We start from the raw sequence: 24,644 nt of genomic DNA on the forward strand, positions 1-24,644 counted from the left end.
ACCAGCCAGATGTGTTAGAGGAAGCAGGGACAGATGTGGGTGTTTCCCTGATTCCATTTGACTGTCGCTCCAGAGTCTAACCCCATCTTGACTGAAGGGTCGAAGGTCAAACACTGTTTGTAAAAACAGCCTAAAAAACAGACTAGTTCTTCACCCAGATTTAAAGTCTTGCTGCTATATGACGTGATTACAGGCTTGGGAAAGTTGAGGTGTTAATGTTCTCACTTTTTTTTTAGTATTCCAGTAATTACCTGAAATATTAGGTCTAAATGATTTAAACAGGAGAAGGAAACCAAGAGTTTCTGATGAGCTCTGAATCAGAGTTGAAACTCAACAGCACGACTAGATTTAACCTTGAGGATGCAGCCAAGGAAGTATGTGTGTGCCACGTGTGGAGACTAACACGGACGACGCTTACCAAAATTTAGAGCTGATGAACTCCACCATGATGAAGCGTCCACTCACCGCCCCGTGAAAGCTCGGACACAATGCTTCAACCGGGCTTTGCCAAATCACCTCTGGAGCTGGAACACTTTCTCTTTTGTATTAAAAGTTAATAAAACAGGACAGAAGTGCAAATATTTTCACAGCGGAGAATGAAGCCAGACACACAGGTGCACCGCAGAGGCAGAGCGTGGAGGCAACGTGGGTTTGGCTCAGAGGAGGCATGTGTGTGAGCTGGTCCTTCATCCAGAGTCTCCATCTATCATCGCACGCACGCACTCACAGTGTGGCCGTGTAAGACAGAAAAGGCTTATTTTCTACATCCATTTAAGAGGTTGCTTAAATGCTGAATCATCAGAGTTGTTCGACAACGACAACTAGATGAATCATTGAATTCTGTAAAATGCAGCAAAGAGAAAAAAACAAAGAAAATGATTTCAGTCTTACATCATTCAAGTCTTGATGGGGTCAAAAGAGTTAAGAGGAGGAGAGCTGGAGAGCTTTAACAGATGCTGCTGAACAGGACAGACATCAGATGCTCTAGGCACATCTGGAGTGACAGGAAGCAGCGTGCTGCTGGTTAATTAGACCAGACTGTGTGTGTGTGTGTGTGTGTGTGTGTGTGTGTGTGTGTTGGCCTGTCTAACACGTGGATATGAGGATGACAGCTAGGGATGTTCCTATCACATTTGTTTGCTCTCAGTCTGAGTTATTTCATTTGAGTATCTGCCGATAGCGATCCCTGATCTGATACGTTGATGTTAGCCAATTAGAGGAGAGATGTCTCATAATTCTGCCCCCACCCCAGCTAACTTCTGCCCCCAGAAGCAGAAACACTAGGGCTTTTACTCTCCAGAAAACGAGTGACATTCATTCATTGGAGACCACTTTGTTTGTGTGTAGAGTTTTGCAGTAACCGTTCACCAAATCTGACTCGTGTTAAAGCAGGAAATAGAGCAGGGGCGTTCCAATCTAGGCCCGGAGGGCCGGTATCCAGCACGTTTTAGCTTTAACCCTGTTTCAACACACCGGTGATCACCAGGCTTCTGCAGAGCCTGGTTAGCTGCCGCACAGGTGATTCAACCACCGAATCAAGTGTGTTGGAACAGAGAAACCACTAAAACATGCTGGATACCCGTCCTCCAGGCCCGGAATTGAGTTCCCCAGGAGCAGAGTGTATAGTTCAGGAAAATGGGTGTGCTTAGTGAAAAATAGCATTATGGTTTTGGAATTTGAGTTCAAAAGGTTGCTTAGAGTGTTAAAGCAATCGAGAAAAACTGTAAAATGTACGCAGATTGAACGTTTCCATTGCTTTGATCTTGTTTTGACAGACAAATGTAAAAATGACTGCCATCTGAATTATGACAGACCATTTTAAACAGTAACTCTATACAGTGATTAATCAGAAGGTTGCAGGTTTGATCCCGACTTGGACCAGAGAATGCTGCTGTTGTGTCCTTGGGCAAGACACTTAACCCTTCTTGCCTGCTGCTGGTGTTCAGAGGCACCGGCGGCACCTGTGTTCGGCAGCCTCGCCCCTGACAGTGTGCCCCAGGGCAGCTGTGGCTACATCTTAGCTCATCCCCCCCCAGTGTGTAAATGGGTCATCCAAAAGAAACTTTTTTGGTTTCTTGAAGACGTTTCACATCTCATCCAAGGAGCTTTGTCAATTCTGACTGGATTATGGGAGAGTCAAGCTTATAAGCTGTAGCTGTCTGTTGTTGTTTAACGCTAATTGAGCTCAAGCTCCCCCTAATTCCCGTCAGAACTGACAAAGTTCCTCGGATTAGAAGTGAAACGTCTTCAAGAAACCAAAGAATTCCAGTTGCCTTCATATGAACCCTTTTGGATTACCATGACCTGGATGACTGAGAACCTTCACCTGTCATGGTCTGAGGCGAGTCCTCCCCACTGTAACCTATCTCTGAGCTCATTTCCAGGTGGGAGTGGTGGAGAACCACCAGCTGGGTTCAATCTGGGGTCACCTGGTCAGAGTTTAAAAGGAGGACTGAGACACAACACGACGCCGGAAGATGCTACAATTTGGGTAGTTCCAGCCAACAGAGAAACATCCCTAGGTGGTGTACGATTGAACTATTGTTGTAGGATTTTTGTTAAGCAAATTTTCCCTTGCCTCAGGTTTCCACTTGTGATCATTGCTGAAGAACCTCAATACCCTCTGAAGCACCTCGGACCACATCCTTCCTCCTCTCCGACCGACCCACTCTCCCACCACTCCCTCGGCCCAGAAGACCCTCCCCTGTTCTCGTTTCCCGGGTCCCAACATTTTCTCCCTTCACCCAGCAATACCAAGGACTCTCCCCACACTGCTCTTCCCCTCAGACCCAGTACCTGGCCTTAACCCTCACTGGACTTCCCAGTGCACCTTCTGTTCCAGTTTCATTAATAAAATATCTTTTGTTATTCCATTTACCTGTTTCAGCGTGTGATTCTGCGTGTCTTGGGTCAGAGCTCTGCCCTCAATAATGACATCACCAGCATGTGTGAATGGGTCAGTGGTGATTGTGTTGTGAAGCACCTTGGGGGCTGTAGAGCCTTAAGAAGGTGCTGTAACGTGATGAAGGAGCTATTCCTCCAAGGTTATTTAACCTCTCTCCACAGATGCCTCTGACACAGTACTCGAGTGCACGAGACAGCCTCAAGGTCATGTATTTGCTTCTAAAACAGTTTTCTTTCCAGCAAGAGAAGAATGAAGATAAAGGACTCTTTTCCTTTAATAAATCAAAGAACTCTAATTTTAATAAAGCTAATCAAACAAAGTGTTAGTCAATAATATAATGCTGACCAATCTGTGAAATAACAATGTTATGATTAATATGTTTAATAAGTAAATGACTTTAATCTAGTTCACTAGACACGCTGATACACGTAATGTAAACGCAGGACACATTGCTGTTACTGATCCAATCAGAACCTTCCTTTCTGAAGCATGGCATAGTGTCTGTGGTGTTTATAAATCTGCCAACTTTGATTCGACCAGAAATCAAAACATCCAGATTAATAAAACCAGTTCCAACGCCATCTTAAGTTCACTTCTCGAGATCTCACTGGAGTTCACCGCATGCTAAGCGAAGTAACGGACCGGCCATCCGGACTTCCCTTTGTAAGCTGAGAACCAACAAGCTGGATAAAATCTGTTGCATTTTACCAACCAAGCAACGATTCCTTTCAGAATAAAAGCTGAACTCACTGACCCAAGGAGGGTCCCTGTGAACCACCTGTCGCTTTTACCTGGGGACGATCCAAAGACTTGTCCTACTGCTGACGCTGTTCCATCAGCTCCAGTGCCAAAGGAGGGTCCGAGGACCTGGCATGGATCTGTACGGAAGTCTCATTTCAATGGGTATGTGTGGAGCAACAATATGGCGTCTCATGTGTTTTTGAAACTCCGATCAAACTCTGATCATAGCTAGAAGCAGAACATCATTACATCATTCAGACTTGCTTCTCCGGATACGAGAGTTCTGATAATAACACCACTCACACACACTATTCATCTCACGTCTCATTACACCAGATCATCCATCATTAGAGTAGAGTTAGTCTTGTTTAAAATTGTTTAAATTGTTTAGAAATAAATCATCTTAAACGTTTTAAAGGTCTCTCTCTTCTCTTGTCTCTCAGTTAATACAAAGTGTTACAAAATCCCTGCAATAAAAAGATCCAATCTTCTGGTTAAATAACTCAGGGGTCCGTAAGATTGATTTTATATTCACTATGGAACCTTAATGTCTCGCGGGTCCTTAATTAGATGTAAATTTACTTCTTTTACAGTGCTATCCAAACACAGGCCATTCTTATTACTGTAACATAGTCAAGCTCATGTATTTGTCCACAGCCTGGTTCATCAGTATGCCGGAAGCTAACTTCCTGCCCAGGACACGGGTTGTGTTGGCCTGACACCGGGAGAAGGCGATAATGAAATATCTCCTGATTTACATGTCCAAGGTTGACATCTCTACAGGAGACAAGACATTTATCTAAATCTCTTTTAAATCTCTTTCAGTGACTCGATGGGACCTGCTGGGTTCCTTATATAGGAAACTTGTTACTGATTGGCTTAATGAACTGACCTGTATTAGAATGTTTATTATGTGAAGGTCCTTGAGACGACTACTCTTGATTTGGCGCTTTAGAAATAAACTTGAATCGAAACTTGAATTTTATAGAAATATCTTATTTTCTCTCATAAAAATGATTTCCTAACTTTTCAAGTTATTTACAGTCATACTCTGTTTTATTTACAATATTTTATCTAAAGTGGTTTAATAACGCCTCAACTGCTTCACAGTAATGAATGAATAAGCATAGGAAATGATGCTTTATTTCAGATCCTAAAAACCACGAATGAGTCTACTTGTTGAATTTAATAATGATTTATCATCAGATATATATCTATCAACACATTAATATTACTATATTAAACGACTTCATATTGAATGAAATAAGCCTCTTCTAAGTGTTGAGAAAGGATTGTTGTCAGAGGGATCCTGGGAAACGTTCATTTTACACTTGATTCTGATTTGTCTAAATCTATAAACAAGAGTTAATAAAAGTAGCACTTCCGCTAAAATTAAGTTCAAGCAAACTGCCCAGTTTGGCCAAACCGGGTCAGTAGCAGAACCATCCTTTTTCAAGGCTAAGTATCTTATTTGCTAAGCCTGAAACAGATGCAAACATCATCTGATCGCCAGCTTTCACCCGGGATGAATCTCATCGGTCAGTCGTGCAAATTCTAAGGACGCTACGACCGTTGAGATTCCAGAAGTCAACTCCTCTCGGCAGGCTGGCCGACTCCACTTCCTGCCAGCTGGCTGATTGTAGTCTCTCGCCTGCTGGATGGTTTTGATCATTTGTTAAACCTACGTAAACGTTCAGCCAGACTTATTTTACAACCCAGACGTCACAATTAAAACACTTAATTAGGTTTATTAACACAACATCTCAGATCATATTTTCATTGTTCATTCAGTGTTAGTTGATATCACCATGACTCATCATTTATAATCATTTGTTCTGCATCGTCATATTTGTAGAAATATAGTAATAATTAGATTTTTATAAACTATATTTTTACCTCTGTGTCAAATTATTATAAAGTGTTGTTTCCCTAAAGTACCGAGTTTCATCATCAGTCGAATATTAAAGGTTCAATAAAATTGATAATCCGTATTTTAATATTACATTTTATTGAATAACTTTATATTTCATAGACAATTTATTAAAAGTAACCAATTACAAAACATTATATTGCCAATATTAGCAGTGTTTGTATATTAAAAGCTAATTTTTGTCTCTGCCAGGGTGATTATTCAGGTCGGTTCTGGATGGACCCTCAGATGTCAAACAGACCTGATTCTCAGCAGTTCAGGAGCCAAATCAGCATTTATATCATCATGTTTTACACAAAGTTTTTAAAACAAACCCAAATGTAACGACATGAACTAAAATAAATCTAAACCAACCATGTTTGGCTCCTATTTGCTCCAACAAAATCAAACCAGATAAATGGGTTCGCAGGCATCACAGCGCCCTAAAAACAATTCGCTTTCACAATGTTTGCACAGGTGGAGCCACGCTTCATCCAATTACTGCGCCTCCAAGCCTGTTAGCCGCAAAACCTTCTGGTTATGAAACCGACCGTCCTTCACTTCGATGACCTCCGCTGTTGCTGGGTAAGGGTTTGAACAGTAATGTTTTATGCTGTAGATCTATAATTATTATTAGAATTATCGCACCCTTGCCCTCATTTTAAAGGCAACTCAAAATAAAGTGTTCTGATTGGAGCAACAGAGAGATGTGAACTGATCCTGGAAGAGCTGGTGCTGGTGTCGCTGTGGCCAAGGAGGAGGAGGAGGAGGAGGAGGAGTCCTGTGGTGGAAGGTTTAGTGCACTGAGTGGGCAGCAGCTTCAGCATCTGCTCCCTCTTAGCGGCAACCACACTGGGTGTTATTGTTCCCGGCAGTCCCAGACACAGTCCCATGCGTGATACATTGTGAAAACTCCATCTGAGGGCTGTCAGCCTCAACTTCACGCTGGGCTGAAGTGAAACACTGGGACGAAGTCGTGGGCCAAACTATATATTTTATGAAAAGTGACGGCAGATGTGCACATTTTCCTTTATCTGCAGATATGTGTCGTTGAACCTTCATTTGGAAACAAACTTATTTTTGCATAAACACTGAATCTGATATGACCAAATTACACACGAGCAAGTACATTTTAAACAAAAAATCAGTCATTACTTTTGATTTTTTTTTACTCTTTACTCCTTAAAATGTTTATATTCAGCATTTTTAATTGTTAACTTCTGTTTTCTGTTATTTTGTTGTTTTACTCTCTCTTTCTTCTCCTGTAGTGACTTTCATCGCTGCTGTGACGCTAACGTTTCCCCACTGGGGGACAAAAAAGAGATTTTCTATTCTATTCTTCTATCTGTGGTCTTTCCAGCTCCCTTTTTAGAGTAGGTGTAATCTGTTTTTACAGGCCAGCAACAAAAAACAAAAGCTCTCTTATATGAAAATGTCTATTAACTTTCATGCTTTGGAGCAGAAAAAGTGCATAAAAACCACAATAATCCAGATCAGTTTGCTCCACTCTGATTTCCTGTGATGCTCACCTGTTCCAGCCAGACGCCTGCACCTGTGGGGTTGGCTCTGAGCTGAGGAAGGAGGTCGTCGGTGAGACTCCTGTGTTGTTCTGTTCACCTTCAGCATAGACAGCAGCTGCTCACATACATAAGTGCTGCTGAACATGGAGAATCTGAGCAGCTAAGGCTAAAGCTGAGCTGGGTCGGTGTGACAAGGAGGAGAGAGAGACACTGCAGCCGCCATAGAGTCATACTGTTGACTTGAGCATGACGCTAAACTCGAGTTCAATCAGCTCCATCTGGAGGTTGGTTGGTGAGCTTTTCACGTCAGCCGCGGACTGACTACTCAGAGTTGAAATCTCATTTTCTGGGCTTCAAAGTCAGCAAATCGCTGAGTAAACTCGGGGCTTGGAGAAGTATTTTCAGTTTGTTTGTGACTGAGGAGGTAACGCTGCAGACACTGATTCTAGTAGCATGGATGCTACGGGCCGCTTCCACTGATGCGCTTACGCTGCAAAGCACTTTGGGATTTGTAGTCTTTGCGACAAAATGGGCCAGCGGACCAGTTTTAATATAGATTTAATATTTGATCTTGTGGGGCAAATACAAATAGACCGTGGGCCAAATTTGGCCCGAGGGCCTGAGCTTGACACCTGCGGCCACGCCTCCTTATCTCTGTTGCTGCTTTTATGTTTTTGCTGTTCTGTGTTCATGAGCCGTGTGCCGTCCCAGTTCGTTATGTGATTCTCTGTATTGCAGTGGTCTGTTACAGCTGATGTCTTCGTTGTGTTCTATTGTAAAGGTTACAATAGAACACAACAACACGTGATGTTACATCCTTGTTCACAAAAACATCAACAAAAAACATACAAATACATTAAAACCTGCAGATTCCCAACATGAGCAAAAAGAAAAGTGAAACTACAAACAACAATAGAAAAGAAAAAGAACCAGAACCAGTAATAACCCTAACCCATATATCAAAGGCAAAACAGAGAAAACAACAACGATGAAAAAACATAACATCACACCAACAAAACCGTACATGACCGTCAGAAAAAGATTAGTACACCCAAAGGACGAGATTTCAGCAGGTAGATAATGTGGTCGTATGGAAATCCCAGGTAGACTCTGCAGTAAAACGCATGTAAGAGAAACCGGACTAAACACACGAACAACAGAACATCACAGGAGTGTGAGAGGGAAACAAGTGTGAGACACACAAGAGCAGAAAGTCCAATAAAGACATCAGCTGTAAGGGACCCCTGCACCAGAGAAACCCACATAACGGACTGGGACGGCACACGGGTCATAAACACACAACAACACAAACATAAAAGCAGCAACACAGATAAGGAGGCGTGGCCACAGGACCACGGACAGAGACGATGGAGTCTACACGATGGATCACTCATGGGACCGTGTCATCGGTGAGGAGGACGCGGGCGGTGGAGGGCGACACCGTCCTCTGCTGCCCTCAGATAACAGGAAGTGACGTCACCAACGCCGTGAGCTCTGAGGATGGCTAGAGCTACTAGCTGTAACATGTCTGGTGTAAATAACTTTTACTAAAGTGTGTGTGTGTGTGTGTGTGTGTGTGTGTGTGTGTGTGTGTGTGTGTGTGTGTGTGTGTGTGTGTGTGTGTGTGTGTTTATGGGGTGGGACTGGGGTAAGGAGAGGGAGACAGTGAAAGGTTCTTGGATTATAATCTGTAGGGGAGTGGTTATATTTCATCTTGTACAGCTCTTGAGTTGCACTTGATGCGTGAAAGGTGCTTGATATAAAGTGATTAAATTTGATAGTTAGCTGGAGCTGGAGTCTAACTGAGCTAAGAAGGCGCTTGGTCTGAAACAGGAGCTAAAACACAAACCAGCTCTGTCCAGTATGAACTTCCCTCCAATGTGTATCAGAACTCTAGTCAGTTCCACCAATCTGGCTCCATTCTTCAGGCCTGGCGGTTCGTTTCTAGCAGCGTTTGCTCGTCCTCGTCCTCAGAGGAAACTGTCCTTAGGTTTCTATGTGTTTCCTGCTCCAGCAAAACTGTTTATGACCTCAGCAGCTTGTCATCAGCTCTACAGAAGCCTGATGATCAATTTCTAAAGCAAGAGAGCATCTAAGACAGGTAGATCAAGGTTTGTGGAACAGAGACGTTCTGTGTACACGCACGTTTCTCCTTTTTCTTTAGCTTATAACTTTCCATCTCCACTCTGCTGAAGGGCCGGGTTCAACCATCGGGGTTAAACAGGTTTTCTGCCTTTTGGCTGAACTCGTGACTACGTCCTGTAAGACCAGTGGTTCTCACCTCCGGCCCACTTGAGTTTGTCCTTTTGGGATTTCTCACACGTCTCTGGGAATGTTGGTAACATGTTAGTACGCATGAGAGTGTGGAATGTGGGAATGGTTTTGCTGACAGCGCTCTATGTAAACAGACCTCGTGATAGAACGAGAATTATAAAGAAATAAAGATGCTGGGTGAGGTGCACTTGTGAGGTCAGCAGTTCACGTGTGGAAAGCCCTAGTTTAGAGGAATCTCAGATACTCATACAAGTGGAGGTAATTAGCAGCAGTTGACAGAAACGCTGCAGGTGGTTTTTATTACATGCAGAAAAAAAATCTATGAAAACAAAACCTGAAAATCCAGATGTCCGAAAAGTCTTAAACACCAAAACCCCTCACTGCCAGATCGTTTGGAAACACATGTAACATTATGCAAGAACAAAACAGTGGGGGGTCTTTCAGTCATCTGCTCCACAATTGATGCAAAACATAAATAAATTCAAGCTGAACACCATCTCCTAATGTGGAAGCTAACCTGAGGAAGAAATGAAGCGCGTGGAAGGAGTGGTGGAAGCTAGGCTAATGTCAGAAGTGAGCTGCAGAACGGTTTCATGCTTTAAGGATGCTGATGGAGAAGTACAGAGCAGGTCAGAGAGAGCTACACCATGTCTTTTTAGGCTTAGAGAAAGTGCTGAGAGGAGCTGTGGGGCAAGAGGAGGTCTAGAGTGGCAGAGGAGTACGGTTAGGGCTATTGTTGCTAGAAGATGGAGGAGAGCTGTGAGACAGCAGGGAGGTGTGCTGCAGGAGTGACAGACGGGTTCAAGCTGGAGGTGGGACTGCAGTGAGAGCAGGGTGGAGGTGGAGGAGAAGCTAGACAGGTGTACTGGACAGGAGATGAATGAAGGTAGAGGACTTCCATCCGACCACCAACAGCAGGCAAGGCGGGTGAAGTGTCTTGCTCAAGGACACAACAGCTCTCAGACCCGGCTTTACCATCTGGACCCTCGCTGTCTCTGCGCTCGTCTGGCAGCCGTCTCCTGGTTGTCCCTAAGGTCAGACACGTGCTCACTGCGAGGCGTTTTTCCAGTAGCACGGCCCTGGCCTCTGCAACAGGCGGCCGGAGGACCTCAGGGCCACTTTCTAGCTCCTAACTGATTATTTATTGTAGTTAGATTACTTGCTTTGCTCTCTAATTGATTATATTTGATCACTGTTTTATTCTACATAAACCGTACTTCTGTATTGGAACGTTTACTATGTTAAGTGCCTTGAGACGACTCTTGTCGTGATTTGGCGCTTTATAAATAAACTTGACTTGAATCGAATATTTATTATGTTTGATGAATTATTTATTGACTTTAACTATTACATTAGCTCCTGTTATTTTATATTTGGTCTAAAATGAATCTTCCTTCCAGTATTTACTCCGTGGGGGCCCTCTGCCTCGGGGGCGGTGGTGGGTCATGCTTGGGTGGAGGTGGGGTCCATGTCCTCCCTCCCCTCCGGGGAAGACGGCTCCTCTAATGGTGCCACACTTGCCCGACCACATCTGGCTCATCTGAACTCAGCCCCATATCATTTTTACTGATGTGTGTGAGGGCGTTGGTGGGAATGAGGGTTATGTAGGCTCATTTCATCCTGTGTCGGAAAGGAGCTTCATAAATAAACACTGACTGACAACAGCAGGATTCCCTGCAGGGAGTAGAGCAGGTTGTTCAATAATCAAAGGGTTGCAGGACTGATTCCTGCTCCCTGCAGAGGAATTCTGCTGTTGTGTCCTTGAGCAAGAAACTGCCTTGCCTGCTGATGGTGGTCGGAGAGACCGGTGGCGCCGGTGTACGATAGCCCCGCCCCTGCAATCGGGCAGCTGTGGCTGCGATACTAAAACATGCCTGCTGGGTTAACTGGCGACTTTAAACTGGCCCTGGGTGTTTTGACTCCCCTCTTACACCAGTGCAGGAGGTGACCCTGCAGAAGATCCGGCGGGGATAGAAACTAGATGGAAGTTCCTAAAGATCCTACATGTGCATGCAACAAGAACCATTCTTCCATCATGGATCATAGGATTTACTAATGATGCCCCAACAGAGGGAAGGTCTCACCATAAATCTGAAGGTCCGGGCATGAGCTTCTTCTTCCTGCTGAAGTACGGTTCAAAGTCCTGAGTCTTGAGTCTTTGGGCGTAGTCTATATAGCCAGACACCTCCTGTCCAAGAGTGTTAGAGTCCCTTATGAAAATGACCGACTGTAAGAAAAGAGAAAAAAGGAAAGCTGTGTAAATAATCAGGACCATTAAGAGGTTTTCAGAGTAAAATCCAGCGCAGATGAAAGGAATCTGGTCAGGTTGAACAGAGTCCAGCTCATGTCGCTCTGGAGAGCCCCAAGCTCACCGAGGCGGCCTGTCTGAAGAATATCCTGCTCAGAGGTGCGTGGGACCTCAGCAGAACCCTTTCACGGTTCTGTTCCAACACTCCTACAGGCGCAGCAGCAACGCAGCGCTGAGTTACACCGAGTGTGGGTTTCTGATTTTAACGCCATCGTGGGTTTAGAAAAGTTCAGTGTGAAGGAGTCCCTCGTGTTGCAGTCGCTCCCTTTTTATTTATTTGTTTGTGTACGAACCTTGGATAAGCGTGGCCTTTTCACTAGGAGGTCTAAAGACAGAAGATGTAGTTTTTATGAGCCATGACAAAATAGGACTCTGTTGTTTTCAACAGTTTTGATGCTCCTCAGGGATAAACAAGACTCTTAATAAAGCTGCAGGAGCTGGACATCTGAGGATTTCACTCATGTTTCTAACTTCACTCTAAAGAATCACAACAAGACAACAGTGGCAGGAGACCGGCGTGGCAAACAACCAGCAAAAACAGAAAAAGGGTTCTGAATAAACGGACACATGATGGTAAATGGGCTGTAACTGATTCAGCACCTAGGGGTTTTACTACCCCCCAAGGCCATTTACAACACATCCATTCACATGTTGGTGGTGATGCGCTACAGCGTAGCCACAGCCGCCCTTGGCTGAAGCCAGGCTGCCGTACACAGGCACCACCGGTCCCTCCGATCACCACCAGCAGAGGGCGACGTGTCTTCTCAGGGACAAACCTCTGGCCATGAGACAAGAACTTATCTCCTCTGCCAGAGTTGTCCCCGTTTACATGAATTCTCTCAAAAGCAGCTTTATGGTTGTTGTTCATCTTCACATGTGGGTCCGCTGTCTTCTAAAACCAGCCTCCTGTCCAGGCTGGGCCCCACCTGCTTGCCCGAAGACTGCTGGAGAAGGGCACCAGCCCCCCGCGACCCTGTGCGGAAAAGCGGGTAAAGAGAATGGAGGGATGGGTGATTGTTTCTCTGCTCCAACACACCTGGTTGAATCACCTGTTCAGCAGCTCAGCAGAACACCTCATCTCAAAGTGCTGCTGAGTTTATGACAGAACAGCTTTCCATAACTGCAGCAGTAACAGCTTTTCTCCACAGACTGAACTCCAGAAGCCTGTTAACCACCTGCTGATTACAGTCAGGTGTGTTGAAGCACAACGGGTGGACACCAACAGGAAGCAGCACTGAAGTCACGTATGTCCCTGAAGGTGAATCCGGTTTTATCCTCAGCAGCAACAGAGATGCGTCTTTGATTGTTTTATTGCAGGTGACTGTCAGCATTTAGGTATAACGGCGTTATAATGTGGGTGAATGAAGCTCAGCGGCGCTTCAGGCAGCCTGACGGCCACACCAGGGGTGTGTCCCACGCACATGAAACGGCTCTGAGAGCCAATCAGAGCCGGCTTCTTCTCAGAGGAGCTGGAGAGCGCGACACAGACGTGTAAATGTTATCGGACATAACTGCGTTATAGAACATAAAGGTAACTTTAGTTACTTTGCTAGGTAACTAATTACTTTGGCTAACCGAGTTACTGACTCAGTACTTTCCAATGTAAGATGCCTAACACTGGACAAGTAAAGAAGATGCAGGATATCACATATTCATCTGGCCGTAGACAACTAGACGATAGATCCAGTTCTGCCTGTTTTTCAGACCCAGGCTGTTCTTTTAATCAATCAATCAAAGATACTTTATTAATCCCAGAGGGAAATTAGAGTTTCAGTACACACAATTTAGAGAACAGACATACATGGGCAAGACACATGACAAGAATTGGTGACTGTGGTCATTTGCAACCCTGAGTCGCGCTACCTTAACAGAGATAAGAGGGTTACATGAGGATTGGTTCAGGTGGAGGAAAAAAAGGCACTTCAGAGTTACCGTCCACCGGGAGGGCAGCTTTGCTCTGCAAAAAACACCTCAGACAGAAATGCAACAGACTTCAGACAACACAACGTAAGTGTCCACTAGGTGGGGTGGTGGGTTGGGACTATCCCAGCTTCAGCTCCTGCAGCCACGATGAAGCAGCTCATGTGACCTCAGTGTGGAAGGGGGGGGGGGGCATTGAGGGTTGGAGGGTTGCAGTGACCCCGGACGCTTCGGCGGCCTTCCCGCAGTCCCGCCCAGGCTGGGAAAGGAGGCAGAGTTGAGTTGCCATAGCGACGGCACATTCCACAGATCTTCTGAGGGGGGAGTTTTCGTTGGAGCCTTGCAAGCTCAAGGATGCCAGATTCTGATTAGAAATTGTTTTGGGGCCAGACAGAGATAATTTCCTCTCTGTCTTACAGTTTGTTGGTCCTCAACCTCTCAGAATCCCAATAATGGACGTTAATCTATCCCAATCCGTGCTGATTCATCCACTCTCTCCTTGATGGCATCCATCTTTTGTGCCAAGGAATGAATCTCAGCCAAAGTTCCAAGCTTACGATTCAAGCTTATGGTGCAAACCATCTCTGAGCTCTGGGATCAGGCCAATATTCCTCGACAGCTTGTTTTCCGGTAAGCCAGGTAGCCTCCAAGGCCAATGAGCAGGAAACCTGACACCAACACCACAGATCTTCAGAGTCCTCCACAGACAGCTGAGAAAGACAGATCAAGTTCCACTGTTTCCAGGAGTCCATGATGTGCCCAACTGGGTATGTACCGGTAGGACATCAGGGAGCCCCTTCTCCCGTTCTCATTGTTGAAAATTTTTTATCAATCGCATTGAGAGACCAACTGACGAGATCCATTTAAATGTATTTCAGTTTCCAGAAAAATGCAGAAGCAGCTGTGCACCCACCAGACAGAGACAGACAAAGGCCTTGAGGATGAGATATGGAGGAGAGGAGGAAAAAAAAGCGTCTGCATCCGCCAAGAGCCGGAAGAATTATTATAGCGTCATCACTTTTGGTCACATAATCAATAACTTAGCATCTTTCATCGTATTGTCTTTGCTTCGTTTGGACACCTAAACACTACTTTAGCTGTCTGCTGAAATGTGGACATTATGCTAGAAACAGAAGAGTCGAGAGTTGTGCACCAACCCTGCACCAGGAGACCCTGTTGGCTATTGAGCTGTTGATGTTTGCATCGTTGTAGGACATGTGCGGGTCCCTCATCAAAGAAACAATTATCCAATACCACCCCTCCTTTACTGTGTCTCCCTGATGTCTTTTCAAGGCTGGGGAGCAGCGGGGCCAGTAGATCGGGTAAACGGCCCAGGCCTCCAGCCAGCTGGGAGTCCAGCAGCATCTGCTTTAAACATTCACAAGAGACAGAGAGAAGGCGTCCTTTCTTTCGTGCTCTGGAGCGTTAGTTATCCTATGGAAGCACAGATGGCCCGTGTCCTGATAGGTCCACCAACGTGAACTCACAAGCCGAGGTCTTCTGCTCAGATCCTCTCTGAGTTTCAGTGAGCTGATACGAGGGACGCATTCATGCTCAGAATAAACAAGACAAGTCAAACTCAAAGGGAGTCCTTTCCCAGCTTGTTTCATCCTGGAAAGGCAGACAAAACAGCCTGTTCACACCTCAGGGATCTCTCCCCATCCATTGTTATCTAAACTATCAAAAAGCACATAAAAAGTTGGTTTCACATCCTGCTGTTTCTGAACAACTTGGCTCTCTGTCTGAATCCAGTGACAAAACCATTTGTCATCCCTTTGGTACTCAGGTTCGGTCTTGTCTGGACTCCACTTCAAAGACTTGTTTCTGAGGAGGAGCCTGGGAGCCGTCTTTAGATATGGGATATAGTTTTTTTGTAGTCATAATCTCTTAATCTGATATGCGTTTGGTTTGCTGTCAGAAGTAAAACTCAAACATGATCTTAGGACAAGATCTGCCTCCTTTATTTAAACCAAAGAGTCACTGTTTTCAATGCCTCTAAAGGCTCACCGGCACGTTTTCCTACTTTGATGATTAGTTATTACGAACTTCATTTTTACGGCGCTGAAGTGTTTCCTTAGGTTTTACCGTCACCGACACGTTTTGTTGCATGAAGCTGCTCTGGTGGAAAGCTCCGAAAGGCGGGCTGAGAGGAAAACTGAACAGTTTACGAGTGCAGCTGGCTGGTTCATAATCTCAAATCAGCCACATTTACCTTCATTCAGATTTTCCTCTTCTACATAAAAGAGACACGAGTCATCAGAAGGTTAGACTGAACACTTATAAAGTGATTTAGAGCAGATATTGTAATATTGAGACTATGGATTATAACAAAACCCCAAAACAAACAGATGTTTGTTACACACACACACACACACACACACACACAGACACACACACACACACACACACACACACACATCACGTAATTTGTCTGTGGTTACATTGTGATTTCTTAGTAAATATTCTACTGGAGACAGATTTTATTGTATTTATCCTAGTGAATCTATAGTTAAACGGGTAAACTAGTAGTAGCACATTCAATGTCAAAGAGAGTAAAAAGTTATTATCAGGAGAGGGTGAATGTTTAACTGGTTAGCAGCAGTGTGCTAGCTGATGGCCCCCTCCATGAGGCCACCACAGCTCAGCAGAACATCATTGTAGCTTCTTCTGGGGAGAAAAACACTTAGAGAAAAAATAAAGTTAACAGCTGAAATAGCAGGAAATAGTACAGTTAAAGAGCAGATTGTAGAAGAAAGTAGTCGAGTGTGGAAAGTGGTCAGTGTGTCCTCCAGCAGTCTAAGCCTATAGCAGCATAACTACAGAGATAACTCTGGATAACCTAGCCTTTTAGATGGAGGCATGTTGGAGGCAGGGCAAGGGAGAGCCGTCTTTACCGACTGTACACTCCACCTCCCTCTACTCCCCCACTTGTCCAGATTTAGGCTACATGAGATTTTAACCATAAGCCCCATCAAATAAAAATGTTTTAAGCCTAGTATTAAAAGTAGACAAGGTGTCTGCCTCATGGACTAAAGCTGGGAGTTGGTTCCACAAGAGAGGAGCCTGATAGCTAAAAGATCTGCCTCCCATCCTATTTTTAGATATTCTGGGAACCACCAGTAAACCTGCAGTCTGAGAGCATTAATGAGTATTATTAAGCATTCCATGCTTTTCGTTCTTTTTTAAACACAGAAACAGTTTTGTTTACCTGTTTGTAGCTACGGTTTCGCCGACAGCTGCCGGCTTCTTCAGGCTGACGCTGATGGTGGCGCGTCACTTCCTTCTCCGTTTATCACGTGGATGTGGGACCATGAACAGGGACGACGAAGTTTACACGCTGGACCACGCATGGGACTGCATCGTCAGAGAGGGGAGAGCGGGCAGTAGAGGGCGACAACGTCCTCTGCTGCCCGCAGATAAACGGAGAAGGAAGTGACGCGCCACCATCAGCGTCAGCCTGAAGAAGCCGGCAGCTGTCGGCGAAACCGTAGCTACAAACAGGTAAACAAAACTGTTTCTGTGTTTAAAAAAGAACGAAAAGCATGGATTTACAAAGACACAGCAAGAACACACCTAAGAAGTTATTAAGCATTAATAAACAAAGAGTCTCTATATTAACTTCCCTTATTATAGTTACCTAATAAGTGTCCCTAAGGCTAGGACAGGAGGGAACTGCTTAGTAATGCATTACATAATATGGTTAATGTTTATGTTTATGTATTTAGCAGATGCTTTTGTCCAAAGCGACTTACAAGTGATAATCGGCATGTTGCCCTTGAGGCTACAGACTTGGATCTGCACCAAAGGGCCATGAGTGTCTGTTAGTACTTGTTTTTGTTAAGCAGCTGTTTACACTTAATAGTTTATTAATGCTTAATAATGCACTAACTAACATTAATAAAGGGACCCATATTGTAAAGTGTTACCGACTTACAGGCATTCATTCTGAATAGAGACCACTGCAGATCTAAAGCTGAGCTTTAAATAAAACAAACCAAAAGAGACCTCAGCTTCATGAGATCTGGAAGTCGTTGCTATGAAAAGATTTACTTTTAAGGATTTTTTAACTTTATGCGTAGATCTTTGCATGCAGCTGGCTGGAAAACAAGCCCTTTGTCCTACACACGTCACCAAAGTGATGACATCATTCAACCAACTTCTTTCTTTGAAACTTTGAAAAGTAGCCCAAGGTTCAGTTGTGATGGAGCAGAACGAACGCCAAACTTCTACTTGCTGCAAACCAGCAACGTGACTTTCCAGCCTGCCTGTTGGGAGGAAAGGAGCGACCTCCACCTTCCGCCACGGAAAAGCAGTGGAGGCTTTACGTCACCTGTCAACAATTACCAAGAACAGGTGCTGTGACCTCACAAGGCAGCGAGGGAGAGGCCTGGTTAAAGCTCGGCTCTGAGTGCTGCACTGGTCCCAGGTTCAGATCCCGGCTCAGTGTTGCATCCAATTTGCTCTGTTTGGAAAATCTTCCTTTTGTGTTTGTCCTTTGGAAACGTCCACCGTGACCTGAGGTGGAAGGCAACATAAACTAAGACAGAATAGCAGACTTTAATCTGTGATTTATGAAACACAACAAAGAGCCCGTAATCCTGGCGGTTACCACTCCCTCCCTCACAAAAGCCACATATGAGCAAGTCCATGAGTTCAGGTGAAACCTGAACACTGCAGCACGGATGTCAGTTCCTCCACAAACTCAAAGCTCCGTAGCTGAAAGAGAAGGATTTACAGAACTGAGTCAGACAGAAGCCGACACCAGTTTGATGTGTCCTACAGGTGGGCACACAAAGGCTGGACCACCTGACATCCTGCAGCACAAACAGAAATGTACACAAAGCAAACAAACCAACAGGAAGAGGTAGCAAAGCAGTCAGCTGCTGGGAACGTCTGTGACATCCATCGCTTTTGTTTAGTCAGCATGTGGCAGCACCAGCCCTGCCTGAACCCAAGGACGTTTTATCAGCCTGTTCCACACATCCCCCTCCCAGCTTCCAGCGGGACCTTTTCCAGAGCATTACCTTTTGGGGGTATGGCTCATTTTGAGAGAACAAACCCTTTATCATCCTTTTAACTAAAGATCTAGTCGTACCATTGACCAATAAACCAGTATCGCATAGGACTGAAAAGTCAGACAGCATTTTTGTAAAAGAGTTTCTGAGAAGTTCTAAAAATATGTGAGGCTTCCCGATCTAGTTTCCACAACTCAGAAAATGAAAAACACCTTTGGGAGGGGTCATTGAGCAAAGAAACCAACACGTGGTAAATGGCCTTCTCAGGGTTTCACACCCCCCAAGGTGCTTCTCAACATAATCAGTCATTCACCCATTCACACGCTGGTGGGGACGAGCTACGATGTAGCGGCAGCTGCCCTGGGGCGCGCTGAGAGAGGTGAGGCTGCCAAATACCCTCTTGCCCAAGGACACAACAGCAGAATTCTCCTTCTGAAATTGGAGAAAAAATAAAAGAATCGGAGAATCCCAGCTAGGTAGATTTTAGGGACGCCCCTTAACGGTTATAGTTGGCTAACCGGACCGTCTGGCATCAAACACACAGTGCTGCTTGTGATTGCACGCTTATGAGCACATTCTAGAAGCCACGGTTAAAAAAAAAAAAACAAAATTCTTACACTGAACTAAATAATTACAGTGGCGTTTCTTTATTTTACCAGACAAGTTAGGATTCAGACACGGGGAGCGTCACAGCACACCGACCTGTTGCTTGTCTCGGTTCAAAGAGCTGTGCCGTGTTCTGGCCAGCTCAGTGCTCTGATGTGTCTGTGTTGCTAGGCCCCGTCGGCGGAACTATGCCGGGTTCGGCGCTGCTGGGCCGGGCCGATGGAACCACGTCAGGCTCTGTGCCACTGGGCTGGGCCGGCGTAATCACGCCGGGTTCGGCGCTGCGTTATGTTTTCACCGAACAGTCACCAAACAGTTTGCCTCAGAGCTGTCCTTATCTTATATCCAAAGAAAACTTTGTCTTGATCTCGCTGAAGATCTGTTTCCCCCAGGCATCCAGAACTCTTTTAAATGGTGAGCAGCAGAAACATATGTATTTTATTTTTATTCAGATTATTTATTTACGCATTATTTGTATCATTTTATTTTGTTTTATAATTATGTAGAATAAATAAAATAAAATCAATTTGTGATTTGACTGAACATTTAAATGATTCCACCGCTTATCCGGGTCCGGGTCGCGGGGGCAGCATCCCAACTAGGGAGCTCCAGACCGTCCTCTCCCCGGCCTTCTCCACCAGCTCCTCCGGCAGGACCCCAAGGCGTTCCCGGACCAGATTGGAGATGTAACCTCTCCAACGTGTCCTGGGTCGACCTGGGGTCCTCCTGCCGGCAGGACATGCCCGAAACACCACCCCAGGGAGGCGTCCAGGAGGCATCCTGACCAGAAGCCCAAACCACCTCAACTGGCTCCTTTCGATCCGGAGGAGCAGCGGTTCTACTCCGAATGTCCGAGCTCCTCACCCTATCTCTAAGGCTGTCGTGGTGAAGAGGGAGCTGAGCCAGAAAGCCAGGCTCTCGATTTACCGGTCGATCTGCGTCACAATCCTCACCTATGGTCATGAGCTTTGGGTAATGACCGAAAGAACGAGATCGCGGATACAAGCGGCCGAAATGAGTTTCCTCCGTTGGGTGGCCGGGCTACAGGAAGCATATGCTATAAAACTAGAGGGCGCTGGATCGCCTTTCCCCTCTTTCTCAGTCCCTCGTTCAGACACACACATACATACATGCACGCACACACACACACACACACACACACAAACACGCACTGTAAAACTCATTCTAACACACGCACACACACAGTTGGTTTATTCAGACAGGACTGAGACCTGAAGCTGCTGCAGTAAAATGTGTTTTTTTGTTCTCATTCAACATAATTATGTTTAAAGCTGAAAATCTAATTCAAGTCTATGCTGTGCTAGTGCCCCCCTACTGGTGGAAGTGAGTATTGCACTTTGAGCAGATGACACACAGAGACTAATGCCAAGAAGCCAGGCTCCTGAAACTCTCCTTTTACGTTTCGACACAAACGTAATAAACACAACAAGGGAAACAAGATCATTTTAATTCGAGTGGCTGAAACTGTAACGTTTGACTCTGCATGAAGCTTAATGACCTGACCTGTATTGGAATGTTTACTTTGAGAAGGTCCTTGAGACGACTCAGGTCATGATTTGACGCTTTAGAAATAAACTTGAATTAAATTGAAAACTGCTTTTTTCTGAAGCGACTGAGTCGCAGATAAATCCATCTGTAACAACACCACCACCCTACCTGCCAGTGCACCCACCCCCGTTCTTCAGCCCGCCCTTTTCCATGGGAACAATCCTGCAGTGTCAGGGAGCTGTGCAGGTGTCTTGTGGCGTCAGCTGCCATACTGTTTATTATTGGTGGGCTGTTCTTCAGGAGGAATCCCAGGCCGTCACTAACAACTGTGTGCTTTTGTTGGGCTAAAGAAAACATGGCATGTTCTGAGGCAAGAGTACTTTTTCATTTTTAAGAAGGTTTGAACCTTTTCTCTCGTGTTGGGGGGTTGTTTGACTTGGAGGGGACTCCACGCAGCCAACTTGTGTAACATAGATGCAGCGGAGGACACACCGTGTGCCGACGTGTCCTGCATCGGTGGATCGATCGGTGGATTTCCATCCAGAGCAGCAACTGACTGGAGCTAAATGAGCCAGAAGTCATTAGCTGCTGCTAAAAGCTAACGTGGTGTGCGTCTGCCATAAGATCAATGTAGCACATGAATGTGTTTGATATGGAAGCTGCAGATGAAATGGAGCATCCTTTGATGTAAATTCAGACCCTTCAGGAAAAGTCCCATGGGTGCTTGGCGGCCCCCAGGGGGATTTTATTCAGCCTTCCACCCCAGAAGGACTTTGATGATGTTGGTGCAGGTAAACTCAACACTGATCCTTTCACTGGCAGCTCAACCCTTAGGAGGAGAAAATGTTGGTCCCTTTATTAGGAAATGTTCACAGAATTTAAGAAAACAGACAGAATTGTTATTGAATATTTAGGGATGTTTGCCAAACGCTATCTGGATATTTTATTACCGTACAGTGAGGAGCGGACGTATTTGAACGTCCCCAGGTGCATCCCCACTGTGAGAGACCGCCTTTAAAAAGAAATTCTGGAAATCACATTGTAGGATTTTTAAAGAAGTCATTTGTAATGCATTGCTGCACAAAAGTATTTGAACACATGGGAAGATCTGTGTTAGGGTCAGGGTTAGATCTACTCCAGATCTGTCAGGTTCCAGGTCTGGAGACTGGTTAGGCTATTTCAGAACCTTGATATGCTTCTTATGGAGCCACTCCATGCGGACCAGAACCTCACGCCATTAAAACAGCTTCTGAACACCAACTAACCATTGTTTCTGTTCTTATCTATCCACAGAGTAGCAGAGCTTTCTCTTCACCAATTTGCTGACAGTTATGGCTCCTAACTGTGGAGCTCTGACGAAGTTAGAAGCCGTACTCTGAGTATAGATAACAGAAAATAATGGAAGTGGTAAATCAGCACAGAATGAATGTAACGAGGACATTTATAATCATAAAATCCTGCAATAGTCACTTTATGTTCACCGTTCATTTAATGCAGCCCATGTTTCACTAGCTTCCCTTGTGTGTTTGCACCATTGCACAGAACTCCTAATTATTTACTTATTTATTATTATTTTTTTAACCAGGAAGGTGAGATTAAAAACCTCATTTCCAAGGGAGTCCTGGCCCAGAGGCAGCAACAGTTACAGTTACACAGACGTTATGTACTAGATTACAGAAGACAGTTACCACACAGGGAATCCGTCTCAAGGGTTCTTAGTCTGGATTCAAATGTAGTCAAGGAGATAAACTGGGTTAATTTCAAGTTTTCCTGCAGCCTGCTCCATGCAGAAGTGAGACAACGTGATAATAATAATACGAGACTCACTTGCCTGGCAGTACAACACAATTCTGATTGTCTGGCTCATCCAGATGGTTGCTGGCTACCTTCAGACGGGCCTGGACGTGCGATGACTCGATTTGAAACCATAACAGCATAGCGTTCCACCGACAGTGACCTTTGAACCTGTGGTCCCAGCTTATTCATGTCAACGACCAGCTCCTCCTGTGTAGTTCTGGGCTGATTCCTCATCTTTATATGATCAGTGATACCCCACCAGGTGAGATCTTGCAAGGATCGACATTGATCGATTTGACCAAACTGCTTAGCGATTGCCTCTCAGCCCTTTCCAGCCTCGTGGATGTCCACATTGTAATCTCTGGTGCCTTTGACAGCTCTTTGGTCCACCTCACCTGGTGACTGAGAGCACAAACCAGGGTGGCTAAATCCAGCCTACATGACAGAAGACCGACCCAGATCCTGATAGCAACCAGGGAACTTCCTGCTTTTCTTTTATCAAGGTACCATGCTCATTCCTTTTATCTACAAAGACTGAACAGGTGTGTTGTAAGTCCTAACTCAGGTGTGTGTTTACAGCAAACCAGTCAAATAACATTAGGCAAAAGAAAAGGAATTTATGTCTCATTTTTATAGTTTTTGTATTTGTTAGGACAGCTTTGAATTTAAGTAAAATGAACGGAAATAACCAAAAGACGTGTTCATGTTTTAATTACGGGGTGTGTCACTGGACAGATGTGCTGGCACTGGATGAAAACAAATGCGTGAGTAAACTGTTCTAAAGAATTTTTCCATTTCCATAGCGTTTAATGTTGTATCTCTCCTAAAGCCCGACACAAAGGTTGGCCCGGTCACACCGAATACTCGGCTAAACGCTCTGGCTTGCAGGATTTTTCCCTTTTGATCCATGTTGTGTAAATCTGCACAGCTCTGGAGCCACTGAGCACTACGGACCGGCACAAAGTAAATACAGTCCAACAACAGGTGACACTGTGAATCCCTGGTGAAATGATCTGGCTAATTCTCCATTTCTAAGAGGTTTAAAGGCAAGAATGATGCTAAAATATACGGTGCTTGCTTCTGTTTCTGTAGGAAGAAATGTGAACGAGTACATGTGTTTACCTCATGCATTCTCCAAATGCATCCATGTGTGTTTGTGCAAAAGACAAAATAAATAAATAAATGAATCCAGAAGCAGGTGTCCTCCTCTTGAGCTGTGTAAACACCCGGTGGTATAGAGCTACGCCCAGTGAGGTTAGCCATGAGAGCAGAACAACTGTGGCCAAATACCAAATGGGAAGCAGCTCAGTCAATCAGTCGAGAGGCAGAAAGCAGCAAGCTCAATCCTCGCTCGCGTTGGCTTTTTGGAGAGGCCGGCAGTAAAGTCCTCGCCACAAAATAAGTGGCTTGAACCCACACACTTCAAATTACAGGGCACTCAAAATCAGAAAATTCTATTCTGCTTTTCGCAATTGATGTTTAAGAAATTCTATTAAAACCTCCCATGTTTGGCCCACAGCGCAGCATTGCCCTTCTCCATGTTGGCTGCAGGATGGGTGCTTTTGTCTGCAGAGCAAACATGGCGGCTGGACTTGGTGGGGCGACTCTGACTGAAGTGGGAGATATGGCTGTCTTTAGAAGACAGATGTGGATATTAAACTATAGGGCTGGAAGGAAATGAGTAGTCACTCCATAGCTGCTGTAGTTCTTCCTGCTACAGCTGAAAGCAGGAATGGGAACATGAACAGGACCAGAACCACCTACCAAGACTCAAACGGAGCCCAGCGCCAGCGCTGTCAGATCAGTTGGACGGGACGGCTGTTTTAAACCTTTCGCTTAGCTAAAAATTGTTTCAGGACAGAAAATAAAATCCTTTTTCATTCAGTTAAGGTGAAAGAAAACCTCAAAGACAGCCTAATCTAAACCACCTCGCCTAGTCGGCTCAGCCATCTCAGAACGTCCAAAACCTGCTGCTCAAGTGACAGAAAAAACAGCCCTGCAGCAACTCTCAACAGAACTCTGCAGCTTGTAAAAAATAAACGCTAAAGGTCGGAAATCTTTGGCAGGTGGCAGAAATGTGCAGCAGATAAAGGCCTTCCCCATATGGAGAACAAGCTGTCAGCCTGACAGGTGGCATCAC

General features: G+C 45.0%; 1 protein-coding gene across 2 annotated transcripts in view; it reads right to left on the reverse strand.

Moving 5' to 3' along the window:
* cfap299 (cilia and flagella associated protein 299) overlaps positions 1 to 24,644 on the reverse strand; it is a 100,648-nt gene that overhangs the window by 19,446 nt on the left and 56,558 nt on the right. For both annotated transcript variants that reach the window (XM_015960234.3, XM_054730400.2), the window contains exon 4: positions 11,434 to 11,576. In XM_015960234.3, the coding sequence (XP_015815720.1) occupies positions 11,434 to 11,576 (143 nt within the window). The remainder of the gene's footprint in view (positions 1 to 11,433; positions 11,577 to 24,644) is intronic.

Source organism: Nothobranchius furzeri, chromosome 10 (assembly GCF_043380555.1).
Source record: "Nothobranchius furzeri strain GRZ-AD chromosome 10, NfurGRZ-RIMD1, whole genome shotgun sequence".
Classification (NCBI taxonomy): Eukaryota; Metazoa; Chordata; class Actinopteri; order Cyprinodontiformes; family Nothobranchiidae; genus Nothobranchius; species Nothobranchius furzeri.